Source organism: Passer montanus, unplaced genomic scaffold (assembly GCF_014805655.1).
Source record: "Passer montanus isolate IOZ18808 unplaced genomic scaffold, ASM1480565v1 scaffold27, whole genome shotgun sequence".
Taxonomy (NCBI): Eukaryota; Metazoa; Chordata; class Aves; order Passeriformes; family Passeridae; genus Passer; species Passer montanus.
Window position 1 is genome coordinate 4832348 of NW_024367372.1, and position 21008 is coordinate 4853355.

Sequence of the window (21008 nt, forward strand, 5' to 3'; positions counted from 1 at the left end):
TCTCATGTCCCAGCTCTTAGGTGGGTGGCAGGGCTTGCACAGGGCACAAACGCCCTGTATTGCTCCTTTGCCCACTGCACAGGGCACAAACACCAGGAGGAATCCTCAGAAGCATGGCAGTACCACGGTTCATAAGCTTCTCTTTTGCTTTAGTGGATTCATATCCCAAGTCAGGGTGTTACTCTTTTCATTGCACCCAGAACGAGTCACCCCATTGCCAGGAAATCTGCCATTTCTGGTCCTTGCTGCTGTTCCAGCCAAGGTCACGTGTGCCAGGGCTGAACCAGCTGCTCCTACAGAGACTTTACCTTTCAGTGTTTTTCTGGGAGGGCTGTGGTCCACTTTCTGTAATTGCAAAGGGATGTCACCCATCAATTAGTTCATTTCAGAGCAGCTCTTAGTGGACACAGTAATGGGCAACCTGCTCCAGGTGGCCCTGCTTGAGCAGAGAGAGATGAGGTGACCCCCAGAGGTTCCTCCCAACCTCAAACACTGCATCATTCTGAAAGTTTACCACCCTTAATATTATCATTTATTTTTGTGCAATATCAATATGAATCAACACTGTTTTGAGTAGGAAGCATTTTAGTTACCTTCTGTAAAAATAAATTTTTATAAAATTCTTTTGAAGTGCAGGATCAGGATGTTAGTTTCTAAACAAGAAACGAGGAGGCTGCTTGCCTCTAGTACATGGGTTAGCAAACCCTGTCAGCCTTTGATGTATGGCAGGTCAGAATAAGACACTCTCCATGGCTGACTTGATTTGCTCCATGCCTAAGGAGTCTTGTTCAGTTTCTCTCTCCTCTCCTTCTGCTGCATGTCTAAACCAAGATATGGGCTGATTATTTTATTTTATTTTATTTTTTGGTGGCTTGAAGGTTACCTACACTAATTCTGTAGAAAGATGAGTGACGAAAATTATTCTTTTACTGCCAGACTTAGCTGATGAAGATTAGTTGCTCTTCTAATGTAAGCTGAAATGTGGCTACAGGCTGTTTCTTTCCATCATTTCCCTTTGGAAAATTCAAACATAATCTCATCATGGTATTTCTAGTCAGTTCAAATTATAATTGATTCTGTTTCTTCTGTCTACTTTCCTTCCCACAGCTGTGACAGGAGAGAATTGGGGCAAAATAAAACCAGCTAGTAGCCAGACACAAAGGCCTTGTGGTCTTTTTTCATGAGAGGTGAATAAAAGGGGTTGTTTAAGAAGAATTTAAATAGGAATAGAAAATAATAGCCTATCTTAAGGAGCAAATCTACATCTTTAGATGGTTTCAGACTTGGTTTCTGTTAAATGATCAAGAGAAGGGACTTTACACTGTAACGTCCCTTCAACAAAACATGTTTCCTTGCAGTGTTATTCTGGCTTGAAGGGACTATAAACAAATCTGTGTTGGTCTCATTATATCAACTAAGCCAGTATCTCTCATTCCCCAGAGAACTTTCAAGCTTATTATTAAAATTAAAGAGTTACCTCAAAGTATTCCTGTTGAGGTAGTGTTTCAGTTAAAGGAAAGTGAAAATCTTGTGTTTGTTATTTTGTCATAACTGCAAAATTTTATCTCTGGGATGTCCCAGAATGTACAAGTGAAATTAATCCTGTGATTACTTTTCTTACTTTATAATACAATCTAACATGACTATATTAAAAAGCCTATGCATTTCCTCTTGATTAAAAAATTATTCATCCTATGTTATTTTAATCTTAAGTAAGAAATCAGGGAAAAGTGAAAAATATAAAATGTATACCGAATTATTAATGATACCTCTAAAACAATAATTAAATTTCTCTGCCCTATGCTCTCAAGACAAATTATTTGGTTTTTTCAGTTTAAAAACACATGTGCTACTGTCAAGTGTATGTGTGGGTGTACATGCAGTGAGGTTTCAATTCTGTGTATCCTTATTAACAGTGAGTCTGTGCAAACTGAAGATCAGCCCATGGATGAAGAGAAGAGGACTCTTGCCTTCCAGGCTGAAATAACTGCTCATCAACACTTTCCATTCCAGCAAGACAAACTTTCTGAGGGAGGCAGTTAGCAAATCACTGGTTGCAAGTAATCTGGCTATGAATGTGACTCAGCCAGTAAAACACTGCCTGGATTCTTAACTGTAACCCTGAGAATGCTCAAGCCTTGGTTGTGATCCCTGCACAGAATGAGACCCGAGGCTGTGACTGACCCTAACAAGCTGGATTCTGGGAATGTCGGGCCTGACAAGCACCACTGCACTCTGACCATCACGGATTCAGGCCCAGGATGACCAAAGCTGATCCCAGCACTACTGCAAAATCCAGCAGAGGAGCCTCTATAGGAACATGGCTTGTGCTGGTGTCTCTGGGATTGGTCCGTTTGGGGTCAGCTTCTTCTCTGCCTCCCTGGTTGCAAAGGTGACCATGGTCACAAAGCAAAGACAGGCAGTAGGAGAGTGCCCTCCATTCCAGGCTTCTTGCTGCCACTGATCATGGTAAATGTTTGTCAACAGAATTTGCTGCTCCCTGTCTCGTGGCTGGGGAGAGTCAAACGAACATTGTGAGGGCAGAGTGGGAGCACAGGTGCACAATCTGATGCTAAAGGATCTCTACCTTTAGCAGCAAATTTGCCTGGCTGGGTAACAATCACTGACTGAACTTTGTGCAGCAGAGAATGAATGTGCATCACACAATACAGCACCACTGCTGTGCTTCATTTCTAGTATGTGTAACATTTAAAGAGAAAGGTCAAACTTAATGAATTTCTGCTTTATAGACTCCCTCTTGCAGTTCATATGTTGTAGTGCTGTGCTTCATGAGGGCTTTGAAAGCTGGGGGAAATACACATTGAAATGGTATAATTGCTTTAGTTGTTCCATTTGTTGGAGCACAGAACAGGTATAGAACACTAACTCAGCATTATCAGGTAGTCAGTGATGATTAAGAATTTATTACAATTGTATTAACTCTTAATTTCAGAAAAAGCTTGCTATTTGTCCAGTTGTGCTGTCACTAAAACACATGTATTTGCTTCATGGGGAACCACATGACTGTGAAACAAAGATTATCCTATATCTGAAGGAAGACCAAAGAGAATACTTAGGAAAAAGGCAAATCAAAGAAATTGTGAAGAAGCATTCTCAATTCATCAGCTATCCAATTACAGTCTTTGTAAGTGCCTTGTTTGAGATGCTAATTGTACATGCTTTGAAACACTAGCTGCATACCTAATGTCCTTGCATCACTCCCAGATGCTGCTAGTACAACATTAACTAAGATGTCTCTGTACTGCCAGAATTAACGTTTGCAAGAAGGACTCTTTATTGTGTGATAATTTCTTGGTTTGCTTTCCTAATGAGCTCTGAAAGAGTACTGCCTATGTAGGACAGGATTATACCATGTGTCAGCCTGGATGCTGAGCTTCTCATCCACCAACCCAGAGGAAATCTTATAAAGATAGCATTTATCTTAGTGACTTTAGTAAGACACTGTACATGTTTTTGTTAAAATCTGGACTAATTGGCAATGAAAATACGTGCTTCTAGCTGAAGATCATAATTATTCAGGTGAAGCAATAAACTCTGATTATGCATTTTATATTGATATACACTAAAGCTGTGCTTTTGGGGCAAAAGAAATCTCCTGACGTATATAGACATGCTTCTGAAAGAGTTCTGGTTGGTAGTGACTAACTAGCAATTCTGGATTTTAAGCCAGACTTATTATGACTCTAGTTCCAAAAGTGAGAACAGAGGAGCAGAAGGCAACTTAGAAAGGTACTTTGAATGCCAGGTGCATCAGTATTATTTAATGAATTAATTCTACAAAACTGCAAAGCAGAGCTGGAAATACATCTCATATGACCTGCAATTATGTTTATTCATACAAACCCAAGGACATACAGGAAAGTTCATCAAGATGGAAATAACATGCAAATTAAATAATATAGTAGGAATGTGACTTGCAGAGGTTTCTAGAAAAAGAATGCCCCCCTGTAATTTTCTGTCTTGAACTACGAAGAAGGAGGCCAAGCCATCATGGTTATTCTTAGCATAAATTCAGAACTGAATTTCTGTCAGATGAAACCAACTCGAACAGTCCTATAGAACCACAACCAAGAGAGATATTTAACTTTGAACAAATGGTCTGAGGAAACACAATTTTAGGTAAGTCATTAGAAAAAGCAGCTATGCCCTGAGGAAAAAAAGCTGGAAAATCCCTTATTTTAATGTCCCAATCCTTTGATGCCCCTTCCTGCAACTTAGCTTTGTAGATCTACTGTGAAGACAGCCAAAGCCAGAAAGAGAAAATGCATTCTGTCATAATTTTTTTTATAGTTTTGCTTTATAATAAAGAACTTGACTGGTTAGACTGAACTTGCTGATTTTATTTTAAATACTAGACATTTAAAAGTAACTTGAATTTGACAAAATAAAAGTACTTTCACTCTTTCAGATATATCTAATCCAAATAAAGCAGAGATGAAGAAATCCTGGGCTGTCAGCATCTGAAACAGTTTTAAATTTGTCAATCACAAGAGTCATTGCAACTCCCACAGTGCTGAAAGACCCATTCTGGAGAGGTTTTCTTCCTTGTTTTGTTTTGTCAGTGATGTGGGGGAAATAGGCAGAGGTATCTCCTGGCAAGTGTTAACCAGCACTCCCCTGGTTAGGAAACAACCTGGTGACTTCTAGTAGCTGTGGTCTGTCCTACTTCCAGAGCAGAGCAGCTGCATTACACTGACCTGCATTAACTGGCTAAGAATACCCTCGGCTCAGCTGACTGCAAAGCAGGATTTCAGCATAAAGAGCCAAGTTACATCAGAAGATTTGCCTCAGTATGGCAGCAAGCATCTCCTTGAAAGAGATGAAACCCGATTTTTCCCTCTAATTCACTATGCCTGGTTCCTGTAGCCCAGATAAATTTGTAATGATTAATCAAGTACTTACACAGCTCTTGACAAAATTTCTCAAAGTACCTACTCACAGTCAGCTTTAATCAGAATATCTTACGGCTACCATTCTTTTTTTCCAGCATTCTTTTGTGGAGAGGAAGCTGGGATTCAGAGTTCTGCTGTTTTTTCACAAGAAATAAATCTTTTGATCTGTCTGACACAGCAAGAAAATAACATTAAACTGTGCTGAAGCAGAGTGTTAATCACAGATAGCTATTAAGCCCTAATCTGTGATTAGGTGAAAGCACTCCATAATTTTAGCATCTTGTTTTTTATCCCATCAATATCTTGGTAATAAAATGAAAGTACTGTCTGGAATATTAAAAAAGGGTCTATCCAGAATATATGAACAAATTTCAATTAATTTATTGCCTTTTTTTTTTGACAAGTGTAGAGTGTCAAATTAAGGAGCATATCCTGTTTGAAATACTAGAAAAAATCAACCTCATTGACATCTATTTTAAATGCTTACAGTCTCCCATCCTGAAAAATGTGGACCCTGAGCTTGTAGATTTTTAAAATTTCTATGATCTCTAAAACCTTTATTGAAACATGTTTCATGATGAAATTGGAACCCTCTAGGTGTGTAGCAGACTCATAGCATAGCACACAGCATATACTGAATTCTGAATAGCTGACTTCAAATATTTTTTCATAGATATTGCAGCACAGCACAATTAGGAAGGTGACAATAATAAAAATTGTTCCAAGTTTTCCTTGACTTCCAGAAGGAAAGAAGACAGCAAGTTTGTATACAGCTTTCTGGACTGTGAGGTGTTCTGCCTGGACACCTCTCTGGCCTTGGCCAAGGTTTCTTACAGATCTTTTTCACAGAATTCCTTTCATACTGATCACATCCAAGGTAACTTGGCTGTGTGATACCAGAGCTACTTTTGAGATGTAATTCACACTTAGTAAATAACTAAAAGTCCACCATGCAAATTCTTTCTAGAATCAGGTTTATCAAATTTAAGCAGTTGTTTGTCAAGATTCTTCAATTCTTTCCATTTCTGTGCCCTCTTTAAAGTAGACTGATTGAGGTTATTGCAAACTCAGTATCCTCAATAGAAATGTGTAATTGATTTTCTTTAACCTAATCAGTTCACCCTGATTCCAGCTATCACTGCTTAGCAAACCTACTTTCTCAGCTCTTTACACAACTAAAATTCCATTCACAACTAAATCTGAAAGTGTGATCTCCATACCAGATTGCTCTCTCTTTCCCTGATTTCTAACATAAGCCTGTCTAGGAAGGATTTTTTCTCTTAGTTTCTAGGAAATGTGCTTATAAAGAAGGAGATACTTTGGAAGTGTTCCTGAACTATGAAGGCCTCTCCAATAATTTTTCTTCTTCCTTTTGCTGAAGTCACCAGAGAATTTGACCCAAAGACACCTTCTCTGTAGAAAATCTACATAATGCCAAAATACATCTTTCTTATCTGCTTAAGACCCAGGACTAGAACTTACCTTCTGTGCCTCTGTTTAAAATGAATTGAAAATTTATTTGTTACTATCAACTTTTCTTTCATGTCATAATCACCTAATTCAACTTTGAAAAATCATCCGAATCAGTAATTTGCAAAATCAATGCTATTGCATCAAGAATGTTAGTGAAGTACAGAACACATCCTTTGTGACATAACTACCAATAGTATCCAACAATTAGAAGGCGGCTTGAAGGAGAGTTTTGTCTCCAAATCTACCAGGCACACAACATAAGGTATGTAAGTGCTCCATACATGCCTACCCTTGATAGTAAATATGCAGCAGTGCTCAGCTGTTACAGGTACTAAACCCCCAACCCTTACTGTTACACTGAATTCAACTCCTAGAACTTGAGTATGTACAGGGAAAAATGTGTCAGGTTTATTTCCATGCTCACTGATACTGGAGCTCTATTAAGTTATTTTTTTAACCATGTAACTTTACCATCACTATTGTTTTTAACATCTTCATGGGAAGTCTAGGGTTTTTGTTTGTCTAGGGACTTTTGAGTCAAACCTTCTGCTGTCTGGAAGGGATTTTTCTCCAAGCTTCTTGTCCTTCTGAATTAGGATCTATTGAAACTTATGACTATGAATAGAACAAAGCTCTTAACTATGGATAATAAAAGTTACAGCTGCCACCATACCTCTTGTTCTCCCTCCAAAGTTAACAGTTTTATGTAACTGTTCCTGATTTAAGGGAGCTCTGATGGACATGACATTCCCCTGTCACTCTCCAAGCCACGTAACTGTGTCCTGGTCTTTTGGTCCCATCCCAGACAGAGACCACACACATTTCCACAAAAAGGCACCACAGTCATCATAAAATGCTCTTAAAACAAAGAGCACAACCAGAGAGTGAAAGAAACACTTTTAACTTGGTGGAAGACAGTATCTTGTATAGCTCAGTTGGCACAGGTATGATGCTTGATTTGTACATAAAATTTCAGCTAAGAAGTACAAAATTATGCATTTATTCTGGGAAAGTGTAAAACATTATATACGGTCTAAAACTATAAAGAAAATGTGTTTTATTTCAGTCATAAGGGAATGTTAAGATGAGGAAAAATTTAAAATATCAAAGTTGAATTGTTATAAGATTAACCTATTAATTTAACACCACATAAATTACTTTATGATAAGACTGAACAATTATTCTGGGACCTTATTAATCTCCCATGAATCCAGGCCTTTCCATGCTCATTCTCTCATCTTTCCTATGCAGCTGAGCTTTACATATCTATACAAATATATATGTTATATGTATATAAAATATAATTGGCATTTGTTAGTAGTGGAATTGTCGATTTTAGCTATAACAAATATATTTTTGTTCAACAGTAAGTCCCTTTAGAATTCCTTCTGAGAGAAATGACTGACAATTTTTACAGTCCCTGACACATACTTCAAGAACCACAAACTTTTAGGAAAAGAACATGTACACACAGCCCATGGTCCATGCAATTATTGCTGCCACCTGCAGTTCTTCAGTACAACTACATTGTATGAGATCGATTTTGTTCTTTGCCTCTTAAGTAGCTTCTTCACCAGAAAAATATTTCTTCTAAGTGACTATCGATCCTATTTCTAGAATGAATCACCTTTTTTTGTGACCTACAGATCTTATGATCACTTTGGCTTCCAGCAAGCAATGAGAAAGCACAAAAGAACACAACCTGGGAAATAGTTTTAAGAAAACATGAAGCTTTGCTCCGACAGATATCCATTCCCAGCTTTACATTTCATTATGATAACACAGATTTTACATGCATAATTCCATGTGTTAAAGCAAACTAGACATCTATCACCACATCTTTATACTTACATCATTCTTCTGAAATCTAATGTTAAGCAGTTTCAGTTGGTGCTGTTTTGTTTTCCTTCAGTAAACCCTGAAGCACTGAGATAACATGGCAAAACTGACTCAGAACTCAAACAAAATTAATTTTAAAGCAATGCTATAAATATATTAAGGCTACAACACCAAACACTCAGAAGTTAAGTTAAATGCTGGAATTCAAATTCTCTATGCAAACGTTTTTTAATTTCTTTGTGGCTTATAAAAAAACCCAAAAAAATCTTCAGCAACACAGAAAAAACCTTTGATTGAATGAAGAATAAACCCCAGTTTTCCTGCATGTTATTTCAACACTTTGAACATTAAATACCTTCCTTTCAGCTTTTACTTTGTTCTTTTTAAATATTATAACTTTCACATAGCAAGGAGTTCTATGAAATTGTGTAATTAAAGATTCTATGAGGATGCAAATGTATACAGAGACCAAGCACAGGACTAATCCTTAGGAAACCAGGAAATGCACATTGGAGACGTTCTGGTAAGGAGTGTCCTGTTGGTGAGTCAGGTTCAGCTGTGTCCCCTCACAGCTCCTTGTGCCCCCAGCCTCCTTGATGGGCTCAGTGTGAGGAGCAGAAAAGGCCTTGATGATGTCCAAACACTGCTCAGCAAAAACATAAACATCTATGGGTTATCAACGTTGTTTGCAGCACAAATTCAAAATATAATTCCATGCTGGCTGCAGTGAAGAAAATGAATTCTACCCCAACAAAAATTAGCACAACCTCTTGGTTGAAAAATGGATCTACCTTGCTCAGAATTTCCTCCAAAATTAACTCTGACATGAACCAAGTTAGGAACTAGTCCTTTTTTTTCTTTCCTGCCAAAAACTGAAGCAATACAAAACTGGGATGAGTTAAAATAGAGTAACCATAGGAACAAAATGTCTATATTTGCTAGCCCTCACTGCATAACAGAACAGGTTATTCACAAGTCATGAGGAAAATATGTGTTTTGCACAGGCACAGAGGAACTCGGATTAAGCAGAGCTGGGAAAACTTAGATGGTTTGGTATGAGATTACATTCTCCCAGTGCACTTGTCAAACAACTTTGACAAAAGAAATCAGTCTGCTTTTGAAAGCTGAATAACACAACCACAAAAGAGAAAGCAGAATGATGTGACTGGAGATTAGACAGCATAAAGGCATGTGACCCTGCAGACATATGCAAAACCTTCCATAGGTCTTCCTAAGCTTGAAATGACATATTCAGACATAAGTCTGAATCACTGGATTCACACTAATCAAGAGATTATATAAAGGAAAACACTTTCTTAAACATCTTGAATATTATTATAAAAGTGGCACCCTTAAAATTCTAGACACCTCAAAAGGAGAGCACACAAGCAAATTTAGTAGGATATTGCTGGATAAAATGCTTGGACAGATTTCCATATATTGCAATACTTTAGGTGTTCTCTGAAGTACAGAAGTTGCTTTGGTGCAAATACATGTTAGAAAGCATTTCCATGGCATCTGAATGTAAGAGGGTTTCAGCCTAAAAGGCACATCCCGTAGTATTTATACTCTACCACAACTATTTATTAATCTGAGAAAAATCCAGAAAGTTACATATTATGTCTGAGTGTAACTGCCACACTTAATCAGGGCAGTGGTAAAGAGCCATTAGGCTGCCCGTAGTATTTATACTCTACCACAACTATTTATTAATCTGAGAAAAACCATAAAAGTTACATATTATGTCTGTAACTGCCACACTTAATCAGGGCAGTGGTAAAGAGCCATTAGGCTGCTCTATGGAAGCAGACAACCAAAGCAGCTGTCAGATCACTGAAATCAGAGGCACTGTGCAAAGAAAGGAACTCAGGGGAGCATTTTGGTGCACAGGCACTGCATACAGCCATACGTGTTTGAGAGAAAGGAAGAGAAATGCATTGAGAAGCACCCCAAAATCCAGCTTGAAGACAGCACAGAAAACAATCAGCCAAAGTAAGTACCAAGAAGGTGACCCAGACGTAAGTGCAGGACTCTCAAGCCTGAGCGCTGGCTGAAATCCAACTTTTTCAGTGGCTTGGAATGGTGAGCAAATAACCTCACCCTTACAGTCTGATTTCTCCTGTGGGCTGAGCAGCAGCTCATTTATACACCCTTTCATGTTGTTGACACCACGATTAGTTTTTTCCACCTAATTAAATAACCTGCAGGATCCTGTATTTTGGCCAATTGCTTGGGTCAGAGCTGGAGCACCGGGACTGAGAAGGGCAGAGTCCTTTAAGACATTGCACCAATGCATGTACTGATCCAGATGCTGCAGGACCTGCAGCAAGACAAGCTGCAATTTTAATTCTTTGGCGTTGCTACATGTTTTACATGTGTACTTAATGTATCTTCTTGTCAGAATACTGAAAACTCTGAAAAACATAATGCTACAACAAAATCAAGCCAGTGGACCCCAATTCAATCATATTTGCTTGTCTGGGTTAAAACTGCAGGATAACCAATGCTGCATTAAATACAGCATAAGGATTTCTGATTAAATGTGTTAATAGCTCTAAGTATTGGAATATTAATTCACGCTAGCCAGTCTATTTCAGATGCTCAACTTGGAGAAGGGCAGGTTAGGCAACTTAAACTTCAGTTCCCCAAAGTCAGATGGATGTTAAACTAGACAGCAGTCTGGGGCACATCTAAAAGCCAAAAGAAAATGGGAAGAAGCTGCACCTGAGATGAGTTTTTGCAATTGAAAGAACATTCTTTTTATTCCTCAAATAAACAGCCATTCTTTAGAGGAAGGAGATTTGTCTGAATTCATGCTTACATCAGTGCATAATTTTAACATGTAGTTTCTCTGGATATTTATATCCTCAAAAATGGATCAGCTCCAAGAAGAAAGTTTTAGAAGTCTGGTCTGGAACACATGGGATGCAGATCATTCTCCTGAGATGTGGAAGATCTGCATTTAACTCCCTGCTCCCAATCAGGTCATTCAGGATATAAAAATACCCGCCCTGCTAAATGCTGCAATCACAGAGCTGCTCGGTATAATGAGACGTGTACATATCAAAGCCTTTATGCAGGATATGTAAATGTATGTATAAAGGTGTCTCTTGCAGTGCCCTTTGAACATCAGCCGAGATTTCCCGGATGAACTGGCAAAGACCATGCTCAGGCTGAGAATCCCAGCTTTGGGATTCAGGCTTTGGGCTGTTACAAACCCAACAGCACTGGCCTACGCCTCATGTCTACTATTAGCACTTAAATCCTTAAGTAACTGCATAGCTATGTAGGTCTGCTGAGCCGCTTGGCTTCGGTCCCACGGCTCTTTTTACCCTGTGCAAGTGCACAGACCGAGAGGCAGAATTTAATTAACTCCCAGACTTATACCTTCTGCGTGAGAACCGGTGTTACTTTCCCTGAGCAGGCGAAACGCGTTACCACAGCATCCCTAAGCTGTGATTCATCCGGCTACGCCCGGCAGCGCGCCCGGATCCTGCCCGGCGAGCAGGGCAGGGGCAGCGGTGCCGCCCTCCCGGCCGAGGGCACGGCAGCGGCTGCACGGCCGCACACAGAGCCGCACACCTCCGGGGCCGCACACAGAACTACACATCTCCACAGCCGCACACAGAGCCGCACACAGAACTACACATCTCCACAGCCACACACAGAGCCGCACACCTCCACCTGCGCACACAGAGCTCCACACCTTCCTGGACTCCTGCACCCCCGCACTCCTGCACAGCCACGCACCTTAAATCCTTAAGTAACTTGAATCTTTGAGCTGGCACAACTGCACCTGCATACCTGAGCACCTGCACAAACACACTCCGTCCGGCACACTCCCGCACCCGCACCCCGCACTCTCCAATCCTCACACACCTGCCTCCCGCACACCTGAGCGCCCTCACACACCCGCACCCCGCACACCTGAGCGCCCTCACACACCCGCACACCTGAGCGCCCTCACACACCCGCACCCCGCACTCTCCCACCCTCACACACTCGCACCCCCCACACCTCAGCGCCCCCGCACAGCCGCAGGCCGGCGCACCGGCCGCGCAGGAGAGACAGGGGTTCAGCACGGGGACACAGAGAGGGTGACCGCCGCCCCACACCCCAGGCCCGGGCCGTTCCCGGCGGGAGCGGGGGGTCATCCCGGGTTTTCCAGGCCCTTCCCGGCCGCTCAGCGGGGGGGGGGGGGGGGAAAAACCCCCCCCCCCCCCCCCCCCCCTCCAGGGGCTTGGGGCCCCGGCCCCGCCCCCGCCCCTTCTAGGACGTTCGGAGCGGGGCTCGGCAGCGAGTGACGTCATCCGGCACTCGCGCAACAGTCCCCGGCCCCGCCCCTTCAGCACCACCCGCGCATGCGCCCGCCTCCTTCCTTCTTCCCCCTCCCCTCGGATTCCCGGCCGAGCCAATCGCTGGGGGTGCAGAGGGGCGGGGCGCGGGGAGCGCGCGCGCTCGCGCCCATTCAGCCGCCGGCCCCGCGGCGCCTGTCGCGGACGGCTGCGATTGGCTGCGAGCGGCACGGCCCCGCCCCTCGGTCGGCTTGTTCCGCCCCCGCCTCGCGGCCCCCTCCCCGCGCCCCCCCGCGCCGGCGGTGAAGGTTCCCGATGGTTCTGGAAGGAGGCGGATCCCGCCGTATATAAATGGGGCGGGCTGTGGGGAGCGCGCACTAGAGAGGCTACAGCGGAGCGTTCGGGCTGTGTCACAGCGTCAGTGAGGAGAGCAGCGCCCCATCCCCCTGCCAAGGTGAGCGGTGGGGGCGGCAGCCGGCGGTGGATCGGTGCAGGGAGCGTTTTCCGACCGAGCCCCGCGGCTCGGTGCCTGGGGGCGCGGGGCTCGCCTTCGGGGTTGCGTGGGGAGTGAGGGTGGGGTGTGCTGTGGAGCCGCGTGGCGCAGGTCGTGCTTCTCTCTGTGCTTCTTTAGGTCCTGGGAAAGGTGATTTGGGTTTGCAGTTTGGGTATGGCTGAAAGGGAGGTTGGGGTTGGTGATTCTGAACGCAGCTTGCTAAATTTGCGTTCTGGTAGGAATGGCGGTGGGGAAGCCGAGCGGCTCCCCGGGGGGGTTCCGCTATGGCAGCGGAGCGGGGCCGCAGAGGGCGGTCGGGGAAGGCTGCTCCTGTCCCGCGGTGCAGCTGCAGCGCCCCCTCCGCCCCGCAGCGTGCGCGGGAGGGCTGCGGGGGCTGAGCCGAGCACGCCCCGGTGCGGAGGTGCCGGGTGGCCGCAGAGGTTCGCTGTCAATGAATGGGCCCCCGGCCATGAGAGTGCGAGATGGAGGAGCGGGGGGGGAGAGCGCCGGGCAGGGAAAGCGGCGGGGGAAGGAGGGGGGAAAGGAGTCGGGAGCAGGAGAAAAGAGCGGCGGCGGTGGGGGAAGAAATTGGCAGAGGGAGAAAGAACGGAGTACTGCGGGGGAAGGAATGAGGGTTAGAGGAAAGGAGCGGAGTGCCAGGAGGGAAGGGAGCGGGGGGGCGAGAGTGGGGGCGGCAGGAAGGAAGGAGCGGGAGAACAGCGAGATGGAGGAGGGAGAGGAAGGGGGATGGGGAGAACGCCATCCCCGCGGGGCGGGGGCACGAACGCCGCCCCTGGGGGGGCAGACGGGCGGCTGTGCCCGGTGAAGGACGAGGATTTATTAACGCAGATGTTTGTCCCGGGAAGCGAGTCCGGCTGAGCGGTGTTGGTGTCTAAGTCAGAGGTGGGGATAGCTGTGCGTGCAAGGGAATAGGGGGATGGGGCTAGGAGAGATATACTCCAAATAAAGATTCTGGGTATTTCTGTGAAACAGGAAAATCAAAGTCGTATATAAATCCCTAAATCGGAGAACAGTCTTATCTCACCGTAGGTGCTGTAGGGTAGAATGGGTGTAAAGCAAGCCTATAGTAAAAGTCTTGTCAGCTATTTTCTGCATTCCTTAACGCTTCCAAATGGTTTCTGCCCGTAAATAAGATCTGGGAAGGGCTTTTTTGTGTGTGTTGCTCTGGTGCTGAAAAGACGTGGTTAAGAAACTTGATCTCAGAATGCCATTGTCACTGCCTGTAAGGGGATATGTTAGGTAAGCTGTTCCGGATGGAATTTCAACTCCTCCCTCTCCTTTCACAGATGCCGGAAGCTGTGCAAACTCAGGACCAGCCAATGGAGGAGGAGGTGGAGACCTTTGCCTTTCAGGCTGAGATTGCTCAGTTGATGTCTTTGATCATCAACACTTTCTACTCCAACAAGGAAATCTTCCTCCGTGAGCTGATCTCCAATTCCTCAGATGTAAGTACCAAAAGTACTTGGGTGAGTTCTGACACTTCCTGAGATTGTCTAGGATTAGTCAGGGAATGTTAAAGTATGTCACTTTCCTTACAGGCTCTGGATAAGATCAGGTATGAAAGCTTGACTGACCCAAGCAAGCTGGATTCTGGGAAAGAGCTGAAAATTAACCTGATTCCAAACAAGCACGATCGCACCCTAACCATTGTGGATACTGGCATTGGGATGACCAAAGCTGACCTGGTCAACAACCTCGGTACCATTGCCAAGTCTGGCACCAAGGCTTTCATGGAAGCCCTGCAGGCAGGGGCCGATATCTCCATGATTGGGCAGTTTGGCGTTGGCTTCTACTCGGCCTACCTGGTTGCTGAGAAGGTGACAGTGATCACCAAGCACAACGATGACGAGCAGTACGCTTGGGAGTCCTCAGCTGGAGGGTCCTTCACTGTCAGACTGGACAATGGTGAGTGTGCAGCGTTCACCTTCCAGAGATGCTTGGCATAGCCTGCCTTGGAAAAGGCAGGAGACAAAAGGAATAATACAAGTAATGTGCCACATCAGGCATAGGTCCATCCAGGTCATAACTTGTAACTTCTGTTGGCATAATTTGATACATAGGGAATGCCCAGGTAAATGGTGCATTAAGCTTTCAAAGTTCACACATGGAAAACTACTTGTAACACCTCAACAACTTTCTATGCAGAGTCTTTAAAGGCTCTGAACAGAGTAGTAGACATCTTCTGAAGCTTGTTTGAAATAAATGCAGTAAACTTGAGAAAGCATAACCTAGGGTGTTTATATACACAGAAGCTGAATTTTGCTAAGGCAAAAAAATGGCTGGTAGAGCAATGTGGCTCTTAAAGAGTTAATCATTAAATCTGTTCTGCTACAGCAAAGTAAAATGTGCACTCCATTCTAGGCGAACCTCTGGGCCGTGGAACAAAAGTCATCCTGCATCTTAAAGAGGATCAAACCGAGTACCTGGAGGAGCGGCGAATCAAGGAAATCGTGAAGAAGCACTCTCAGTTCATTGGCTACCCCATCACACTCTTTGTACGTACCTTGCTTGAAATGCTAGTCAGTATTGGCAGTTTCACAGGTGGGAGTTCATGTAAGAAGGAGCAGTCAGTCTTTATTTGGTTAGTTCAATTAGCATCTCTCAGATGCTACGTAGAGGAAGCTGAGGAAATGTCGTTCTGTTACTTAAAGTGGTGTTTCACAGGGCTGTGTTAAAAAACCCAACATTTTCCAAGCCAGTAGTATCCAAACAGTTAATCCAGGTGTGTTGTTAGGAGTCATTCATGTAATGAAACTGAGCAGTAAGAACTTGGCTCATAGGATGTGGAAACACCACTTGAGTTAGCACCCAGAGTGAGAGTCCTTGGAGTGTAGGAGGGAGAGCTTGACATCACGTTCTTGAAGTTTTCTGGTTTCATGAGGCTGCAAGGGGTGCTTCAGAACTGTTAGTTACTAAATGTACAGCTTTTGCAATTCAAGCACTGATGCTGTTTTGTAGGTGGAGAAGGAGCGTGATAAGGAGGTGAGTGATGATGAGGCTGAGGAAAAGGAAGAGGAAAAAGAAGAGAAGGAGGAAAAGACAGAAGATAAACCAGAGATTGAGGATGTTGGCTCTGATGAAGAAGAGGAGAAGAAGGATGGAGATAAGAAGAAGAAGAAGAAGATTAAGGAGAAGTACATTGATCAGGAAGAGCTCAACAAGACCAAGCCCATTTGGACCAGGAATCCAGATGATATCACCAATGAGGAATATGGAGAATTCTACAAGAGTCTGACTAATGACTGGGAGGACCACCTGGCTGTCAAAGTAAGTTTTTCTCTTGAGACACAGCTGCAGTTGGTGTATCTGTAGATACATATATATGTACAAGCTATAACATACAGCACTGCAGCTGGGAGGTTGCTTAACATGCTGCTAAACTCATCTTTGTGCATTGGTGTTAACAGTCTGGATTGAGCCTGCAGTCAGGAAGTGCAGGTGCCTTCCCAGTTAATAGTTTAGTCACCATGTCTGATTGAGCTTGAAACTAGATTGCATATAAATATAAAAACTGATAAGGTTTGTAATTTGTCATCAGAAAGGTTTTGTGCCTCTTGTTTGGTGATGGGAAGCGCTATAAGAACACATTTGTGTTCTAACTCTCAGTATACTGTGTAAGGAGCTGAATGTGTTCTGAATTGGTCTGCAGACCTCATAACACTAACTCGGTGTGTTTGAGCAAAGTGCTTGTTCCTCACCAATCTCAGCTGCTCTGTAATCTGGTCTCCCATGGGTTGCAGTTTGTGTTCTGCATTTGAAGAGCTCTTAAGTGCTCATCGCAGTGGAACCAGGCAAACTGACTAAAACGAACATCTTGTTTTCTCACAGCACTTCTCTGTGGAAGGGCAGCTGGAATTCAGAGCTCTCCTGTTTGTCCCACGGCGTGCTCCCTTTGATCTGTTTGAAAACAGGAAGAAGAAGAACAATATCAAACTGTATGTGCGCAGAGTTTTCATCATGGACAACTGTGAGGAGCTGATCCCTGAATATCTGAGTGAGTATAGTTCTGTGCTAAGTGTTTCCTGAAAAGTTAGAAGAACTGCTTAGCTATTTTGTAGTTTCCTTTTTTATGTAAAGAAATTTGGAAGAGGGAAGATGGCAGTTCTGAACAGCTGTTGAGCAGTTGAAAGTGTTGCTTAAGTTCATGTTTATTGGAGTATGGTAGAAACAAAGTGATCAGTTTCTAATTGGCAGAGGCACATGTCAGTAGAGTGGTTGGTAATACTTGTTTGAGACTAACAAAGGTAATTCTGTTGTATTGCAGATTTCATGAGAGGTGTGGTGGACTCTGAGGACTTGCCTCTGAACATTTCTCGTGAAATGCTGCAACAAAGCAAGATCCTGAAAGTGATCCGGAAGAACTTGGTGAAGAAGTGCTTGGAACTTTTCACTGAGCTGGCTGAAGACAAGGAGAACTACAAGAAGTTCTATGAGCAGTTCTCCAAGAACATCAAGGTTTGTAGCCTTTCTCCTGAACAGTGCTGACACTTGCAGTTGTGGGTTGGTGTTGTGCCTGAGCTACTAAACTACCACAGTTGAGGTAGTTTAGTTCCTGAAGGAGTTTCTTACTGATTTCTCTTTCTGCTCTTCGTAGCTTGGCATCCACGAGGACTCGCAGAACCGCAAGAAGCTGTCAGAGTTGCTGAGGTACTACACATCTGCCTCTGGTGATGAGATGGTTTCTCTGAAGGATTACTGCACTCGGATGAAGGAAAACCAGAAACACGTCTACTACATTACTGGTGAGTTGGGACCTGAAATGGTCAGAAAGGCCAACACCATGTGTAGGTTTACCTTTTGGGGGGATATATACCTGCTTTACAGGGTTCCCAGTTCCCTTGCTTGGCAGGAATGGGAAGTGTTTTTTACCTGGGATTCCAGGAAATAGAAACTTGATTCCAAATCGGTTACAAGAGCATTAAATGTTGGAGTGTTAAACAGTTTGAGTGTCCTTTGGGCTGTTGGTGCCCTTTTTTTCCTGTGGATGTGAAGCACCACAGGTGTTGTATGGGCTCTGCAGAAGCTGAACAAGCTCTGTTACAGTGCTGAGGTTGATCTGTGGTGGCGTTTGTTGCAGGTGAAACAAAGGATCAGGTGGCCAACTCTGCTTTTGTGGAGCGTCTCCGCAAACATGGGCTGGAAGTGATCTACATGATTGAGCCTATTGATGAGTACTGTGTGCAGCAGCTGAAGGAATTCGAAGGCAAGACCCTGGTTTCTGTAACAAAAGAGGGTCTGGAGCTTCCAGAGGATGAGGAAGAGAAAAAGAAACAGGAAGAGAAGAAAGCAAAGTTTGAAAATCTTTGCAAGATAATGAAAGATATCCTTGAAAAGAAAGTAGAAAAGGTAAAAGTAGTACTTGGTTTACCTGTGTGTAAAAGTCAGTTTAAGATGAATTTAGGGTAAATCAGTAGTACTTGCTGAAATGCTTAAATGGCGAACTTGGCTTTGTATTCCCTGTGCAGGTTGTTGTGTCCAATCGTTTAGTTACTTCTCCTTGCTGCATTGTAACAAGTACGTATGGCTGGACTGCCAACATGGAGAGGATCATGAAGGCACAGGCATTAAGGGACAACTCCACAATGGGATACATGGCAGCAAAGAAACACCTGGAGATCAATCCTGATCATTCCATCATCGAAACACTGAGGCAGAAAGCAGAGGCTGATAAGAATGACAAGTCTGTGAAGGATCTTGTCATCTTGCTGTATGAGACAGCACTCCTGTCCTCTGGCTTCAGCTTGGAGGACCCTCAGACACATGCCAACCGCATTTACAGAATGATCAAACTTGGGCTGGGTAAGTTGCTGAATCTGTGCTGGCTCCCGTGAACGTGGGGTGTATTGCCTTGGTCCTGCGTAGTAGTGTGGGAAATGAGCCCTCAGGTGGCTGCAGTAGTGTGGAAAGGTTTGGGTTGTGCTGTCAGCATTAACGGGCGTGTGTTCCCTGCACAGGCATCGATGAAGATGACACTGCTGCAGAAGAAGCCAGTCCAGCTGTCACCGAGGAGATGCCGCCCCTTGAAGGAGACGATGACACATCGCGCATGGAGGAGGTGGATTAAGCGAGTTTACAGGAACTCATGAATGTTTCCTTGGCTAATATGAATAAGTTATATTTTGTATATTATGAATGTTACCTGCCAAAAAAAATCTTTGACACTTTGTCTGCATTCCCTCTTTATATTTATTTTCGAAGATGTTATACCTTTATTTTTGTTACATTGCTTTTTCAGCTGATGTGAGATAAAAATGCCATTGAGGGAATATTTTCTTTAACACTGTACAACCCTAAACAGGCAAGTGAGGAGTAGTTATTTTTGTCTGTATTAGCTGGTTGCAGGTGGCAGGGTTTTTGACTTATTCTTAATTGCCAGAAATGTGGAAAGAAGTAACGAAGATGGGAAGACATCAGGGTGTTCAAGTTTGTTTAGTGTTACTCAGCTCTTCAATTCTTAAGTGTCTAACATACAGTACCTAGTAACTAGGTATCTAGGAGAGCTGAATCTCTTGGGGAAGCTTTAATCCTTCTGCTCCTAACAAGGTCTTGATGTTTAAAGTTGTTTTTTATACTGTTCAAGGATTCTGGATTGCACTCTACCATAGAATAGAATCCACTGTAAATCTCTATTGTGACTTATGCAACTCTGCATGTACAGTTCAAACCTAGAACTGTAAGAATAAAAGTGTTAAGAATTGAGCTGTGTCACTGACTTGTCTGTTCATACTGAAACAAAACTCCTCTGCCTCTGCCCACGTGAGTTGCTGCTGTGAATCCTGAGCTCCAGCTGCTGCCCTGCTTGATGTGTAATGGTGTGGGGCATGCTTGGGGATCCCACTGCACAGCCGGTGCCACACCAGAGCAGGAAGGGCCTCTGGAAAAGTCATTGACTCCAAGCTGGGGTGTCATTCATGTGGATGGTTCAGCAATTGTTCTGAAGTCTGGGTGACTGGAACTGCAGCCCTGTTCCTTGGTGCTGCTGGGAGGTGATAAAGAACTGTTACCTGGGCAGTTGCCAGTAACACATCACAGCATGCCAGGGAACTGGGTGCTTGTGCTGCATTCTCTATCCGTGGCATTTGTCTTGGAGTAGCAAAGAGAAATTTTTTGGAAGCTGCTCCCTTGAGCAGTTTGGCCTTGGTGCCTGTTGGGTGCCCTTTTGCTGACTTCAGGCAGCTTGTATTTGGTTCAATGTCTTAAAATTCAATTAACCGATTTGGGAGGTGGGGGGGTTTAAGGGGCAAATTCTGACCAGCCTGCCCTGCAGGTTTTCTGTCCATTTGTTCTGCTCCATGATACAGGAATTCCCAGTATAAAATAATTCACTTATATAGTACACTAGTGTGTTGGGTGTTCTTTTTGTAGTAAGGTGAGAAGATGGAGTTTCTGGTGCTAGCTGTATTTCACAAGTACCTAAACTCAGTTTCATGCAAACCAATTCAAAATAGCTTGCACAACTGGTTAGTAAGGAGATGTTTATTTCAAATCAGCACTTGGGGCAGGAGAGCCCAACCCCTGTTTTGTGGATACCCTGCAAGCTGAGGAATTCAAGTGGTGTTCCTGTATGTCAGTTCAATAGACTGGGGTGATCACATGGCTCCAAATCTGAATCTGTATCAAGGATGAGAAGAAGATGGATATGAAAAATCAACTGCTTCAGTGCTGCTTACACAGCGGCTGAATGGGTGTGACAAGTGGGGTGTTGGTCTTCCACACCTCCCCTTGTGTATCATGACATGAAATATCCAAAATCGTTTCACATTATGGGTGCCTCATAAAAGTCTGCAGAAGAGCCTGGTGCCTGCACGCCAGTGAAAGCAGCCCTGTCAAAGCAAGGACATCAATTCCTTGGTCAGCGGGGCAGGAGCTGTGGCTCCCCAGAGCCCTGCCTGGGGGCTGTGTGAGATGTGCTTTGATCTCAAGCGTGCTGTGCTGTGCCTCGCAGGGGCTCTCAGCTCAGCCTGGGTGAGATGT

General features: G+C 43.9%; 2 protein-coding genes across 2 annotated transcripts; both read left to right on the forward strand.

Moving 5' to 3' along the window:
• The first annotated feature begins 12777 nt into the window (after positions 1-12777).
• HSP90AA1 (heat shock protein 90 alpha family class A member 1) lies at positions 12778-19733 on the forward strand. Its single transcript, XM_039712423.1, has 11 exons — positions 12778-12974; positions 14321-14479; positions 14573-14939; positions 15396-15529; positions 15993-16301; positions 16863-17028; positions 17299-17489; positions 17629-17776; positions 18112-18380; positions 18500-18833; positions 18989-19733. Exons 2-11 carry the CDS (start codon positions 14321-14323, stop codon positions 19096-19098), a joined length of 2187 nt encoding a protein of 728 aa, XP_039568357.1. The 5' UTR covers positions 12778-12974; the 3' UTR covers positions 19099-19733.
• LOC120503877 (golgin subfamily A member 6-like protein 2) lies at positions 13255-13839 on the forward strand. The gene has a single exon (XM_039712911.1). The coding sequence runs from the start codon at positions 13255-13257 to the stop codon at positions 13837-13839; it is 585 nt and encodes a 194-aa protein (XP_039568845.1).
• Positions 19734-21008: the final 1275 nt, after the last annotated feature.

What these genes read in the sequence shown, in the direction of transcription:
- LOC120503877 (XM_039712911.1), top strand. Translation starts at nt 13,255, where the DNA reads ATGGCGGTGGGGAAGCCGAGCGGCTCCCCGGGGGGGTTCCGCTATGGC.
- HSP90AA1 (XM_039712423.1), top strand. Translation starts at nt 14,321, where the DNA reads ATGCCGGAAGCTGTGCAAACTCAGGACCAGCCAATGGAGGAGGAGGTG. An exon ending in CACTGTCAGACTGGACAATG is followed by an intron (nt 14,940 to 15,395) that starts GTGAGTGTGCAG and finishes ACTCCATTCTAG; the next exon opens with GCGAACCTCTGGGCCGTGGA. An exon ending in GCTGATCCCTGAATATCTGA is followed by an intron (nt 17,029 to 17,298) that starts GTGAGTATAGTT and finishes GTTGTATTGCAG; the next exon opens with ATTTCATGAGAGGTGTGGTG.